Raw genomic sequence first — 13,225 nt, 5'->3', positions numbered from 1 at the left:
TGCCTAGAACCAGAGGTCAGCCCTTATCGGCACCTGGGCTTGGCTACCATGGAAACGGGCTATTGTTTGTGTCAATACCCTGGAAACTTTGAAACTTGTGGGCCTGGTGCCAGGTCCTTCCTTCCTGACTTTGGCTGCCTGACTTTCCTGTGCCCTGGCTGAAGCTGGTGAGTCCAGGATGACCTCCTTCAATGGCCAAGAGAAGTTGTACCCAGTGCCCACCCTAACCTGCCCATCCTGGGTGCCCACTCTGCCTCCCACACTGTCGTCTGCAGCCCTGAAGTGTTTACCGAGAGACTGCAAGGAGCACTCATTAGCTGGCACACTTACACACTAGCCCTTAGTCACTTGTTCTGGGACTTCAAAGGGGCCTTGAAAGCTGCATTTTGGTGCATGTGTTACACAATTCAGACCACATCGTGGAGGTGGCACACATGTTTAATCCCAGCAGAAGCATTTGGATCTCTTAAGTTTGAGGCCAGCCTGGTCTGCAGAGCTAGTTCTAGGACAGCCAAAGCTACACAGAGAAACTCTGTCTTGAAAAGCAAACAAAATTTTTAAAAATCAACAGAGCGGAAAAACAAAAGGATAAAGGGGGAAATGGGTGTTCTAGCCCTGTACCTTTAAGTTTATGTCTTTTGTTTTTTTAAGATTTATTATATATACAGTGCTCTGGCTCTAGGTTCACCTGAATGTCAGAAGAGGGCGTTAGATCACATTATGTATGCTTGTGAGCCAATATATGGTTGCTGGGAATTGAACTCAGGACTCTGAAAGAACAGCCGCCAGTGCTCTTCACCTCTGAGCCATCTCTCCAGCCCCTTAAGCTTCCAAATCCGACACTGGGATGGTGAGTTATTATGTTTTGGGATGGTTTTGTTTGTCTGTTTAATTGGTAAATAGCTCTGGCTCTCTACCCCTGAGCCATGCCACCAGCTCATCCCCTGAAGTCTGTATTTAAGTGGAGGATAAAAGAGTTGGGAATAGAATTCAGCTCAGTGGTAGAACACCTGACTTCCATCTCCAGCACCCATATAAAAAAAAGCAGGGCATGACATCATCACCCAAACTCTGGGGCTGAGTCCTGGGGCTCCCTGGCTGGCCCTCCTAATTAGCAAGTTCCTAACCACATGAAACACCTAGCTCAAAAAGCAAGGTGGGCATCACCTAATAAATATTTTTGTTTTTTCTTAACAAATGCCAGAGGTGGAGGCTCTCAGTAAGCTGCATTCAGTTTGTTTTCCTCTGTCCTTTCCCTGAAAGATTTGATCAAAAGCATGATGGGAGGGGTCCTTGCAAACAAAAGCTCGTTCTCTGCTTTGTCTGAGCCCCCAAGTAGATGGGGACCAGCTCATGTACATGGAATTCAAGAGACCCACCCTTCACACCCTCTTTCTCTTCCTCAGCCTTCTCAAAGGGAGGCAGAAGGCAGGAATTTACAAGCCTGACTTGTGGCACATATCCTAGGGTGCTTTGAGCTTTGGACTCATTTATCTCCCCAGGACAAAGAATCCACTGGTCCTTTATGGCCAGAGTTTCCCCTCTGCCTGACCACCCACCCTTCCACAGCACCAGGATGTCTTGCCTCGCCCAGTCAGCATGGAGGTGGGGCACATTCTTTAGGTCCAGCTCAACCTGGTCAGGGTGTTCTTAGGGAGGGAAGTTTGACTGAGACATCAGGACCCAGGCCCAGCATGTGGGGACTCAGCAAACAGTGTGTCAGATGCAACATTGTCAGCCCCAGCCCTGTGGCTTGCCAGCTGTGTCAGCTCAGGCGATGGCCTCTATGCTCTCATCTATAAAATGGGGAGATAGTGGGGACTGACCCTACATTCTAAGCTCATTTATCCCCCAACAGACCTGAGTTAAACCAGAGCTTCCAGGATGCCTGGATGTTGGGGTGAATTGACTCCCTAAAGTGGAGAAGAAGGGGGGGTCCCATTGGGACAAGCTTGTCCGTGGGAGAAAATAACGTGACAGTTCTAAGCACAGGCCGGGAGGTTCACGTCCTACTCTGCCCTGACTTCCCCCAAGTCACTCTTCAGTTCTTCCATCGATGTGGGGCTCAGGAGAAAATGTGGGGCCACGGAGCCGGGGCCAGAGCCCAGTGGGGGCCTGGATTTGGGCGTCATGAGTGGAAACTTGTGAAGCGCTGGGCAGTAGTAGTTAGGATGCAGCGGGGTCAAGTCTGACAATGCCAGCCCTGTAGTGTCAGGGAACGGCCTCTGGAGCTCAGTGCCCACACCTGTAGATGGGAGTACACCCTGGAGATGCAGGTCAGTGCTCTCTGCTGGGCAGCTCCAGGAAGCTCTTCCTCTATGGGCGTGGGACTTCTCTTCTGGTGCAACTCCGGGTACCTAGTAGGACAGCCAGGGTTTACAACGTGACCCTAGAACCAAGAAGTTATTTGAGGGACCGCTCTGAGCACTCAAATGGAGGTACAGTATGCCCAGGCTTTCGTGTTTAGTTTGCATTTGATCTCTTTAAGTCCCCAAACTCCTTCTAGCCTTCCTTTTCCCCTAGGCACAGCTTAGGGATGTTTAACAGTTTTGAACCTGCTCACTGTTCAGATGAGGGTCTCAGCCTGTTCCACCATTCCCCAGCTCTGCCTGGCTAGCGCATGTTTCTAGTTGCGATCTAAGAGCACCCCGCTAAGAAGCCTCCCCTGTCTCCCTAACACCCTGATTATCTTGGTGTAACTACCTCCTGTACTGAGACCTTACAGGCTGGAAGCATAAACGCTGTCCATCCTCATCGACCTACATATTGTATCTTTGTCATCACCCAACATGGGGGTCTAGAGCAAATGAGTGTTGGGTGCATTAATGAATACACACCCAGCCAGGGATAGAAGGACAAGTGGCCTTGGAGCACTGTGGCTAGTCCTCTTCTCACTGGCCCTTTCCAGGAGAGAGGCAGAGGCTGTGAGAGTGCCATGAGCTGGCCTGTGGCAGGGTTGAGCTTCGGCCCCTCTCTGCTTGTACGTTCACTAGGAGAGGTTTGTGTATGTAACTTCGACAGAGGTTTTGAAGTCATGGTTGAATCCAGGATGCCCCCGCCACAGACTCATATACTGCAGACTAGGCTGCTATGAGAAGGGCTTTTGTGGGGTGGTTGTTGAGGGCTCTGACCTAAGGGATGGATAAACCCTTGACGGGGTTCTTATGGTGGCGTTACTGAGAGCTGGAGAGAAGGACGGGTGCAGCCTGCCTGGAAGAAGCCTGTTTCTGGGATCTTGCCCTTCCTGTTGGTCCCTTTCTCCTCCTCTGGCCGCCATGAGGTAATGCGTCTTCATCTACCTGCTCTGGCTACCACAGTGTTCCTTGTGCCCAAGCACATGGGGCCAAGTGACCAAGCACATGGGGCCTTCTCTTAGGTATTTTGGTCACAGCACCAAAAGTCTGACAGACACAGGATCCTATCCCAGGGCAAACATTTAATGTCACTGGGTCCCCATTTTTCACACCTGAAAAAGATTTTGGTCAGAGCACCTGTAAGAAGTGTTCTAAAGCAGTGACGGACCCAGCCTGGGGCCTCGGTGAAACAGGTGTGAACCTCCATATACAGCAGTGCTCTGGTGCTAACAGCATTTTCCTGTACCTTCATTTCACACCTGGAAAGGAAGCCATGAGCAAGGAAATAGCTACCTCAGGGCCTCAGACTGCAGCACTGTACCTGGTTCTTGCCACATACGTCAGCTGATACTGATGGAGATTGCCATACAAACTAGACTCCACCCCAAGTGCTATACACACTGAAACGCTATTTGCCTAATGCCGTACCCCCGGGAACACTCAGCATATGATCCCCTGGAAAAGAGTGGGAACACACACACACACACACACACACACACACACACACACACACACACACACACCACCTGCAGGCGGATCGCTGTGAGTTCGAGGCTAGCCTGATCTACAAAGCGAGTTCAGGACAGCCAAGCCTACACAGAGAAACCCTGTCTTGAAAAACTAATAAATAAATAAATAAAATTAGTTTGTGTGTGTGTCGGGGTGAGGGAGGGGGTTGATGCTTGGGTGAGTGCAGACACACCCGCGGAGGTCAGAGGACAGCTTTGGGGAGGATGGAACACAGGCCATTGATGGGGCTTGCACGGCGGAGCCCTTACCAGTGGAGCCATCTTACTAGCCCATGGCTGTGCTTCCTTTTCCAATTTAACCTGCCCTGGCCCCTTCACCATCCCACCCCCTCCTCCCTAGAAGCCCTGGCAACTTGGCTCTCATTGGCTACACGTTTCCGTGGAGACGGACACCGGCCACCCAAACACAGACTGCTAAGCTTTAGGTGGAAGAATCTGCCTTCCTTCCCTCCCCTTGGTTCCGCAGCATGAGGGAACTGTTCAACGACAGAAACCAGGCCGTCTTTGGGGAGCAAATAAAGAAGGAGGTGCTTGCTCGGACCACCTGGACTCTCCGCTATGGACACAAGTACCTGAAAGAGGGGGCCAGGGCCAGGAAGCAGCCCCAGCCGGCGGCCCCGTTTGGGTCAGTCTCGAAAGCAAGCCCAGTGGCCTCCACTAGCTCCCCTGTCAGAAAAGAGCCACAGGAGGGATGGCCAAAGACCAGGGGGGTCCAGGACCAGCATTTTAGGGCTGGAGGTGCCCAGGGAAGCAGAGCGAGGCAGGCTAGAGATGCTCCCGAGCACACAGCATCCCAGGGCAGGCCAGAGAACTTAAAAATGAAGCAGCCCGCCCCAGCCACTCGGAAGCTGCTCTTCCAGGGCATCTCCCATGATGGCCAGGGGCGTCAAGGGTACCTCAAGGAACGGTATCGACTGAAACCAGAAGAGAAGTTCAAGTACCCGATGGTGTCTTCCTGGGAGTATGGCTGGCATGTGGGTAAGACCACTTCCTTCCCAGCCGCAGTCCTCCCTCCCTCCCTCCTGACACGAAGAACCAAACTAGCTCCCCGCCCCCCCACCCCCCACCCCCGCCCCGCAAACACACCAAGGGACTTCAGATCCGCAGTTCAGCATCATGCCTGGTCTCTAAAGCCACACGCATGCACGCATGCACGCACGCATGCACGCACACCCAACACCACCATCCGTCCCCCTTCCTGCCCCAGGCTGGACTACAGGCTACCTGCCCTAAGGAGCCTTCCCAGAGTCCTCCAGGCAGATTCTCTGAGGTCACTTGGTGCCTCTGCAACTCGGTGAGAACCCGCACTAGAACCGCCACGTCAGCAGTCTGCATGCCCATTTGGCCTGGAGGGCCTTTTGGTTTCTAAGATTTCCTGGTTAATTTTTTTTCCCCCATAGCCTCTCAGTTGCCTGCTTGGAACTGATACTGAGTGTCTGTGGAGTGAATGAAAATGGACATGCCAACCACGATGGTGCACACTTGTAACTCAAGTACTTAAGAGGCAGAGGCAGGAGGATCAGGGCTTCAAAGTCAGCCTGAGCTCCGTAAGGAGACTGACGCGAGCCAGAGCTACCTGCAACCTATCTCGAAAGAACTCAAAACCCAAACCAGATATGGACAAGAAAGCAAAGCTTTTATTTGCAGTAGGGGTGGCGAGATCTCACATACTGATTCTGCTTACTGCTCCCGGGCAGCAGGATCTCAGGAAAACATCCACTTCTCAGGGTCTTGGTTTCCATGTCTGAGAAATGGGTGGATGGGTGGGGGGGAGCTAGTCCCTGCTTCCCTTTTGTCTGAGCATTCTGGGGGAAATTGTGTGGGAACGTACCTGGGGTGGGAATTCTGTTCACAGATCCCTGTGAGATGTGAGAGCTCTTTAGAATCCTTCTCCCAGGCAACCTGCAGAGGCAGGCCAGGGTTCTAAATCCTAGCTGTCCCCTTAAAGGATCTTGGGAGCAACAAGGCTCAGAAGACAAACCCAGCCTGAGCTGGAGGTCTGGTTTCTTTGCTCATTTGACAGATTTAATGGAGCAACTGATATATGCCAGGCACTTTGACACGGTCCCTGCCCACATGGAGGGAAGACAAGATGTACATATATGTGCTGTGGCTGCAGGTGGTGGCCATGTTGTGTTTTCTAATCCTTACTGGGCATCGGAGTCAATTGTTAATGGCTGAGGGGTGGAATCCAGGGCGCTGCCCACGTACTAGGCAAGTGCTCCACGCTGAGCCTCGGCCAAGCTTCCAGATGCCACTGATGCTGCTTGGTCTGTGAACCTCCCTGACTGTCAGAGCTGTAAGAATTAACTCGGAATATGGGGATCAGGACTGGGAGGCTACACTCTGTCAGGTAATTAGGAAGCCCACGCCCCCACCCCTGCCACCCTATGAATCCCCATCCTGGGCAAAACCAGATCGTGGCTGGGGTGGAGGTGGGGAGGCTGCTGCAAGCTCTCCAGTTTCCAGGCTCTGCAGGCACTGGCCTTCCGCTGTTGGTCATAAGGAGTTCTGAGCATCCTCAGGAAGGGGTCAGGGATATTGAAACTCAGTGGCTATTCCTGAGTAACAGAAAACTTGCCCCCATTTAACAGCACACCACTGCTGACCCCCAACCCTTTAAGGGGAGCCAGTACTAGCAGGAGGGTAACTGTGACCCCTGTTCACCTAGGCCTCTTCTGTGTTCTAGGGGACGTCATGAAGGACTTCAGGACACCAGCTCATGCCAGAATGCATCCCATCACAAAGTCATTCTACTTGAAAAATGGCCTTTTCTATATTCCTCGGAGATCAGATGACCTTATGTGAACTTGGCTCTCGGGAAAGGCCTCGGTAGTTCCTTTACCCCGTGCTCTGCCTGGACCAGCCAGGTGGGAGATGCTGCGGGTCAGCTCCACTCCACTCCAGTGCTCTGCTGAGCCCTGCCTCCGCGGCTGAGAGTGCCGAGAAGAAGTGAGCACGGGCGTGCGCCTCTGGGGTGTACTGTTGTCCTGTGTTGGACACACACTGAGAACTCCACTCCTTGCAAAGCCACCCCCAACCCTGCCAGCAATTCCAGAGGGAAGAGAATGAGATGCAAGGCTGCCTCAGCAGCCCTGGACAGGGGAGGAGTTCGCTGAGGCCACCGGGTGCTGAGGAGACCAATGCTCTCCTGTGGTTTATTTCTCTACATTCGACTGGTGGGATCCCCACGGCAGAGTTGCTCTGTCCCAGCGCATCCTGCATCCTATGTGCAGGTCAGGGAAGAACTCCTCTCTGGCTGCTTCCCTCGCTGCCCCTGGAGCCTGCGTCAGTCAGAGAGGGCCGCGCGTCACGTGCTGCCGTAGCAGTTCTAAGTCCCAACTATTTAAGCAAATAAAGATACATTTCTTTTCTTTTTCTTCTTCTCCTCCTCCCCTCTCCTCCTCTTCCTCCTTTTTCTTTTCCCCCAAGTCATGTATTTGTCCCAGTCCAGCCTGATGCTGAGTGGCTACTTCCTAGCTGCTCATCTGGGAGACACTGCCCTCATCTGGTCACTCTGTCCATGACTCAGACCTCAGAGTCCAGTGGAAAGGGAAGAAAGACCGGGAGTGTAGAGACGCTGGAACGGTGTAGGGTTTTGGTTCACTTTATTTTTTCTGAGATGAAGGTTAATGTAGAGCGCAGGACTGACCTGGAACTCCCGCCTGACAGTCCCATGACTCCCACAGCCGTGAGTCGCCAAGCGTGACAGCAAACCCACTCTTTACCACCTTGGTCTTGGCCTTGGCCTGATGTTGACAGCCATCATCACTACCCCTCACATTCTATTAGTGAGAACAAGTCGTGTGACTTCTAGGTGGGTGACAGCTGGATTGTGCCCTATAACCATGAACCCTGGGCAGGAATAAAGAGAAAGGGCCTCTACACACCTAGCCCGTCTATGCCCCAGCTGATGTGGTTTTGGGCTGTCCTGGAGGCCCAGGCACAATCTAAAACTCCTAGTGCCCTCCTGTCTTCCTTTTCCTAGGCTACAAAAATCTGGGAAACTTCAAACAACAGCAATTTCATCTTATCGCCCGCCCTAGAGGCTGGAGATCCAGGAGTCGGCTCCACGGAGCCCTGCGCCCGTGCATCTTGCCTTCTTCATGCTTCTCCTGGCTTGGGAGCAGCCTTGTGCTCTCTGGCTTGTGACAGCACTGCTCTAAACTCTAAAAGGCGTCACACAGGTCAGCCCAGAGCTGTCTTCACAAAACCCCTGTCGTATAAGGGTGTCAGGCACATTGGACTAGGGGCTATGACACTCTGGAGGCCCTCACTTAACTAATCAAATCTGCAATGCTCTGTCTCCAAGTCAGGTGATACTATAAGACCCTGCCAAGTGAGGGCTTCATTCAGCCCACCATGCCTGCCTTCTGCTCGCCAGTCCTTACCGGGTCTGTCATGGGAGTCATCTTGATTGGGGTCTTTTTGCTTGGGAAGCATTCCCATGGACTCCCAGAAGGCACTGGTGTCCACAGTACCTCATTGCTTAGGAGACATACATAGGTAGGAGGCCAAAATGTTACATAGGTCTTTGCAAAACCAAAACGTTCACAGGTTTGCCTTGTTCACCCAGGCCACTGTGGTACTACCCATGCTAGTCGAAAGGGAAGTCCCTCAGTCTGAACAGGGAGTAAGCTGGACAAATGAGTCTCTCTAAGGGCCACCTTTAGAGGAGTTCTACAGGCCGTTACTGGTTTGCCCATTCTCCTGAGATCTCACGGAACACTAGACCACTTAAAATACTGAATACAACCAACTTAACCCGGTTCTCCCTAAATCAACTTTGACAATGATCTTGAGCGAGAGAGCAAAAGACAGATGGGGTGACCAAAGAGCACAGTGCAAATACAGTCTCCTGGGCCTCACACAGCAGCCTGACATGGCAGAGTGGCTGGAGAACAGCCGCTGAATGTACGCAAACACCCATAACCCACTGGGTTCACTGGGGTCATTGGATTGACAAGGCCTCTGCTTGGTTTCTTGTAACTCACAGACAGAGTGAGAGGGACTGTGGTGAGGTCGGTGGGCAGCCTTGGAGTACAGAGAAAACTCCTGGTGGCAGGTCACTGGCAGTCAGTCTGTCATTAACGTCTCAGCAAGCCTTTGGCACAGCGCCCGGCTCTATCCATGTGTGTGATGAATTGTGATTTTTCTCTAGTAGCGGCAAGTACACATTGCTCAGAAGAGGACGAGCTCGCTCGACGAGCATGCTGCACATCAGCTAGGCCATGCTAAGTGACTAGCCCAGGGGCTGTTTCCTCAGTTCTCCCAGGAGCAGTACCAGCACCATTCTGAAGGTGTGGGTTGAGAAGGAGATTCATTACTAGTAGCAGATGTCCCAGATGTTTATGCCTTAAAATTCTCCCCAGGGAAGCCAGCCAAGGAGAAGTGGGGGGGTGGGGGATGAGGGGTTAGACATGTAGCTCAGATAGTAAAGTGTGACATGCACAAAGGCCTGGGTTCAAACCCCAGGTCCCCGTGATGAGACTGCACATGGCCACGTGTGCGTGTGGGTGTCTAGGGAGAGATACATGAATTTCCATGACAGCCTAGAGAGGGCTCCCTGCGCCCCACTCTAGCACAGAGTCCCGATGCAAAAGTGCTAGATGAACCCTAGGTCGTCACCATCAGAGGCTTGATGACTCATGTCTATAGTCCGAGTGCTCGGATGTGGAAACAGAAGGGTCAGAGGTCCAAAGTCGTCATCCTTGTGCACATGGCCAATTCAAGGCCAGCCTGGGCTACACACAAGACACCTGAGTCCAAAAAAGGGAAAAGGTAGTCGGGGAAAGAGGACTGGGGAAACGCCTCAGCAGTTAAGAATGCTCCCTGTGTAATCATGTGGGCTAGAGTTTAGATTCCCTGCATTTCCATAGCAAGCCAGACATCCTGCGCATACCTGAAACCCCAGTGGGGCAGTCAGGAGGATCTCACTGGGGTTAAGTTCAGAAAGAGCCTGTCTCAAAGAACTAGGTGTAAAGCGGTAAAGGATGACACGTGATAGCGTCTTCCGGCTGTGAGGCACACAGAGCTGCTCACACATGCATGCACACCTTCACACAGAAACACACAAAGGAAAGGAGAGAGGAAGGAAGGCAGACAGATGGGCGGCTGTGTATGTCATAAATACCCATGTTGGATGTGCAGGCACTTTTCTAAGCATCCGTCTCCAAGTTGGTGTTCACGGGCCACACATGTCACTGAGCACTTTAAATGCCTTTTGCCCGCTGAGATGTTCTCTGAGTGTAAAAGGCACCCTAGTTTCTGTTTATTTGAAGATTTAGGATGGCAGAAAATGTGAACCCATCGATAATTCTAAGATTGAAATGATAGACTGTTTTAATCAGGTTTCCTGTGAAGGCCTAGAGAGCAAACATTTCGGCCTTGTGAGCCATCTGGTCCCACCCACACAGATGTTCAACTGTAGCACTATAAGGCAAAAGCAGGCAGAGAGCATTTGGAAAGCACCAGGCATGGCTGTGTTCCCATGAAACAGCAAAGACAAAAACCAAAGGCAGATAGACTAAATTTTACCCCACTCCCAACCCCCCGCCCCCACACAAACAGATCCTCCTCGGGTTTAAGTTTATAAAACATGTTATTTTGTTTACTTTTATTTTTAAAAAAATATTGCTGCTGGACAATTTCAAGTTGTATGTTGGCTCACAGTATGTTTGTATTAGCATGCCTAATCTGAACAGTACGGATGGAGCTCAGAGTTCTCCGTGATGAAGAGTGCACGTGGGCACCTGTGCGTGTCCAGGGCAAGATGTGTGAGTTTCCATGACAGCCTAGAGAGGGCTCCGTGCGCCCGACTCAAGCAAGGAGTCCCAGTGCAAAGGGTGCTAGGTGCTAGCTGCTTCCTAGGTCATCATCCCAAATTTCCTTGGTTTTAAATTTTAATTTATTTTATTTTGTATGCATTGGTGTTTTCGTCTGCGTCAGATCTCGCAGTTACAGACAGTTGTCAGAGGCCATGTGGGTTCTGGGAGTTGAACCCTAAACTGAAGTTCCCAGAAAAGCCACTAGGTGGAGGTATAAGACAATGCATGCTGGTCTTGGCCCAGCCTTTTCTTATTTGGCCTGATCTTGAGGACATGCAGGAGAACATGACCTTTGAAAGTTCAGAGACCTAGATTTGATTTTGGCTCTGCTAGCTAGGCAAGTAAGTATTCTGTTAGGACTGCCCTGGGCTCTAGCTATTTTTTCCATCCTAGATCCATTCCTCCACCAAAAAGAAGTTGAAAATTTGTATTTTATATGTATGATGGTTACAAAGAAAAATATACTAACATTTCATACTAAATTTTCTTCAACTAAAAATGTATCATTTCTGTGACCCTAAAATGATTGTGCTCCCCAACCTGCCTCCAGGAACTAATAAATGAGTCAGCCCTGGTCTATTCTCTAGCTGTATATGACCTTGGGGAAACTGAGACTGTGGATGATAGCATCAGATATCACTTGTTAATGGGACAGTCAAGGTTGCAGTTCTTTACAGCAGTATTTTTGTTACATTTATTTATTGGGGGGGGCATGTTCACATGTGGGGAGGTCAGAAGACAACTTGAGGGACTCGGTTCTTTCCTTCGATCATGTCCGTTCTGAAGATCAAATTCCAGTTGTCAAGTTTGGCAACAAATGTCCTTACACTCTGAGTCAGCCTGCCTACTCTGGCGACACATTTTTAGGGCTCAGCCTAGGGCCTGGGGGTGTAGCTCAGCAAATAGGTTGTTTGTCTAGCATACATGAATTGTTAGGGTTTTTTTTTTTCTCCAGCACTGCTCAAAGCCTTGCATGGTGGCTGTCATCTATAATGCCAGCACTCAGAAGGTGGGAAGGTGGGAGCAGGAGGGTCAGAAGTTCAAGGTCATCCTCAGCCACATAACTGAGTTTGAGACCAACCTGAGATACATGGAACCTTTTTTTTTTTTGGAAAAGAAAAAAGAAAGGGAGGGAAGAAGAGAGGGAAGGAGGGAGGAATGAGACAGCTTAGAGTGGAGCAAGCTTTGCAAAAGATGGCTATCAGCCGGGCGTGGTGGTGCACGCCTTTAACCCCAGCACTCGGGAGACAGAGGCAGGCGGATAGCTGTGAGTTCAAGGCCAGCTTGGTCTACAAAGCAAGTCCAGGTCAGTCAAGGCTACACATAGAAACCCTGTCTCGAAAAACAAAAACAAAAACACAAAAAACAAAAAAAAGCAAAAAGATAGTTACTAATTGTCTTTGTCTTGAAATCTGCTTTCCACTTGTAAAAAATGGGTCAGGGGCCTTAAGTAAATGACCACACAATCCAAAGCATTTTGGCAAATCAGAAGTTTTTGGTTATTTGGTTTTGGTTTTTTGTTTGTTTGTTTGTTTGTTCCTTCTGCAGAAGGGTACATAGCCAGTCAAGTTAAGTAGGCAAGCACATCCTGGGATTTTAGTCCTAATGCAAAGGGACCCTACCCCTCATGCTCAGTGGTCAGAGCTTGGCCTCTCATTCTTCCTGACGGGCTGATATAAAGTGACACAGTTACTAAGCAGAATGCAATTTTAAGCAGCAAGGATAACCTGGAACTCACATTTTAAATTTCAAGAAGTGTTGACCCTGGAGGAATGGGAGTTTTTGTCAACCGTCACACACACACACACACACACACACACACACACACACACACACACATTTATGTGAAGTCTTGTCTTTGTTAACCATTGCGTAGAAAACTCAGCATGTTTCCCACACACTGTAACCTGTTGGGAACACAGGCTTACAGCACTCAGCCAGAAGCCAAGCAGCCTGGTGAATATGTGACAGGCACTAGTGTTCCTCCGCCAGCCAGGCCGGGTCCCTAGGAGGTACAGGAGGGTTATGGCAACATTGATTCAGGAAGAGTAAAAATCGTTCCAGTCTGTCACCTCTGGCCTTGCTGAGTTTGGCAGAGTGACAGTTCGAAGACACACCTGTTTGTGACTCTAACCTGCCACTGGGCGGAAATAGAAAAACATGTAGGCTGGGAAGGAGCTTTTGGTGACGAGTCCACCTCCTCCCTGTCTCCCTGTCAGTGAGTCCCAAGCCCGTGGCCCAGGGTTCTTGGTCTAGCCACAGTGGCCAGGGAAGTGTTGGTGCTTGGGAGAAATGAACACTCCTGTCTATCCAGGACACACTCGTGTGAATAGCTTACTTTACCTTTTGGGGCCTGGAAGGTTTCTGGGTATGGTGGACTCTGCCAATGTTTCATCAGCCTTACCATCTCCCCCCCCCCCTAAAATCCAGGCAACGAATTGGACAATGGTGGTGGCTCACGCCTTTAATCCCAGCACTCGGGGGGCAGAGACAGGTGGATCGCTGTAAGTTCGAG

At 50.7% G+C, this 13,225-nt stretch overlaps 1 protein-coding gene across 1 annotated transcript; it reads left to right on the top strand.

Moving 5' to 3' along the window:
* Nucleotides 1–4,350: 4,350 nt before the first annotated feature.
* LOC311604559 (uncharacterized protein) lies at nt 4,351–7,229 on the top strand (the record flags this gene model as incomplete). Its single annotated transcript, XM_084794532.1, has 2 exons — nt 4,351–4,861; nt 6,573–7,229. 2 exons carry the CDS (start codon nt 4,351–4,353, stop codon nt 6,689–6,691), a joined length of 630 nt encoding a protein of 209 aa, XP_084650658.1. The 3' UTR covers nt 6,692–7,229.
* Between the last annotated feature and the right edge of the window lie 5,996 nt (nt 7,230–13,225).

This window comes from Acomys minous (genome assembly GCF_964271855.1).
Source record: "Acomys minous genome assembly, chromosome: 9".
Taxonomy (NCBI): domain Eukaryota; kingdom Metazoa; phylum Chordata; class Mammalia; order Rodentia; family Muridae; genus Acomys; species Acomys minous.
The sequence above is the reverse complement of the archived record's forward strand: the minus strand, read 5'-3'. Positions and strand labels throughout refer to the sequence as shown.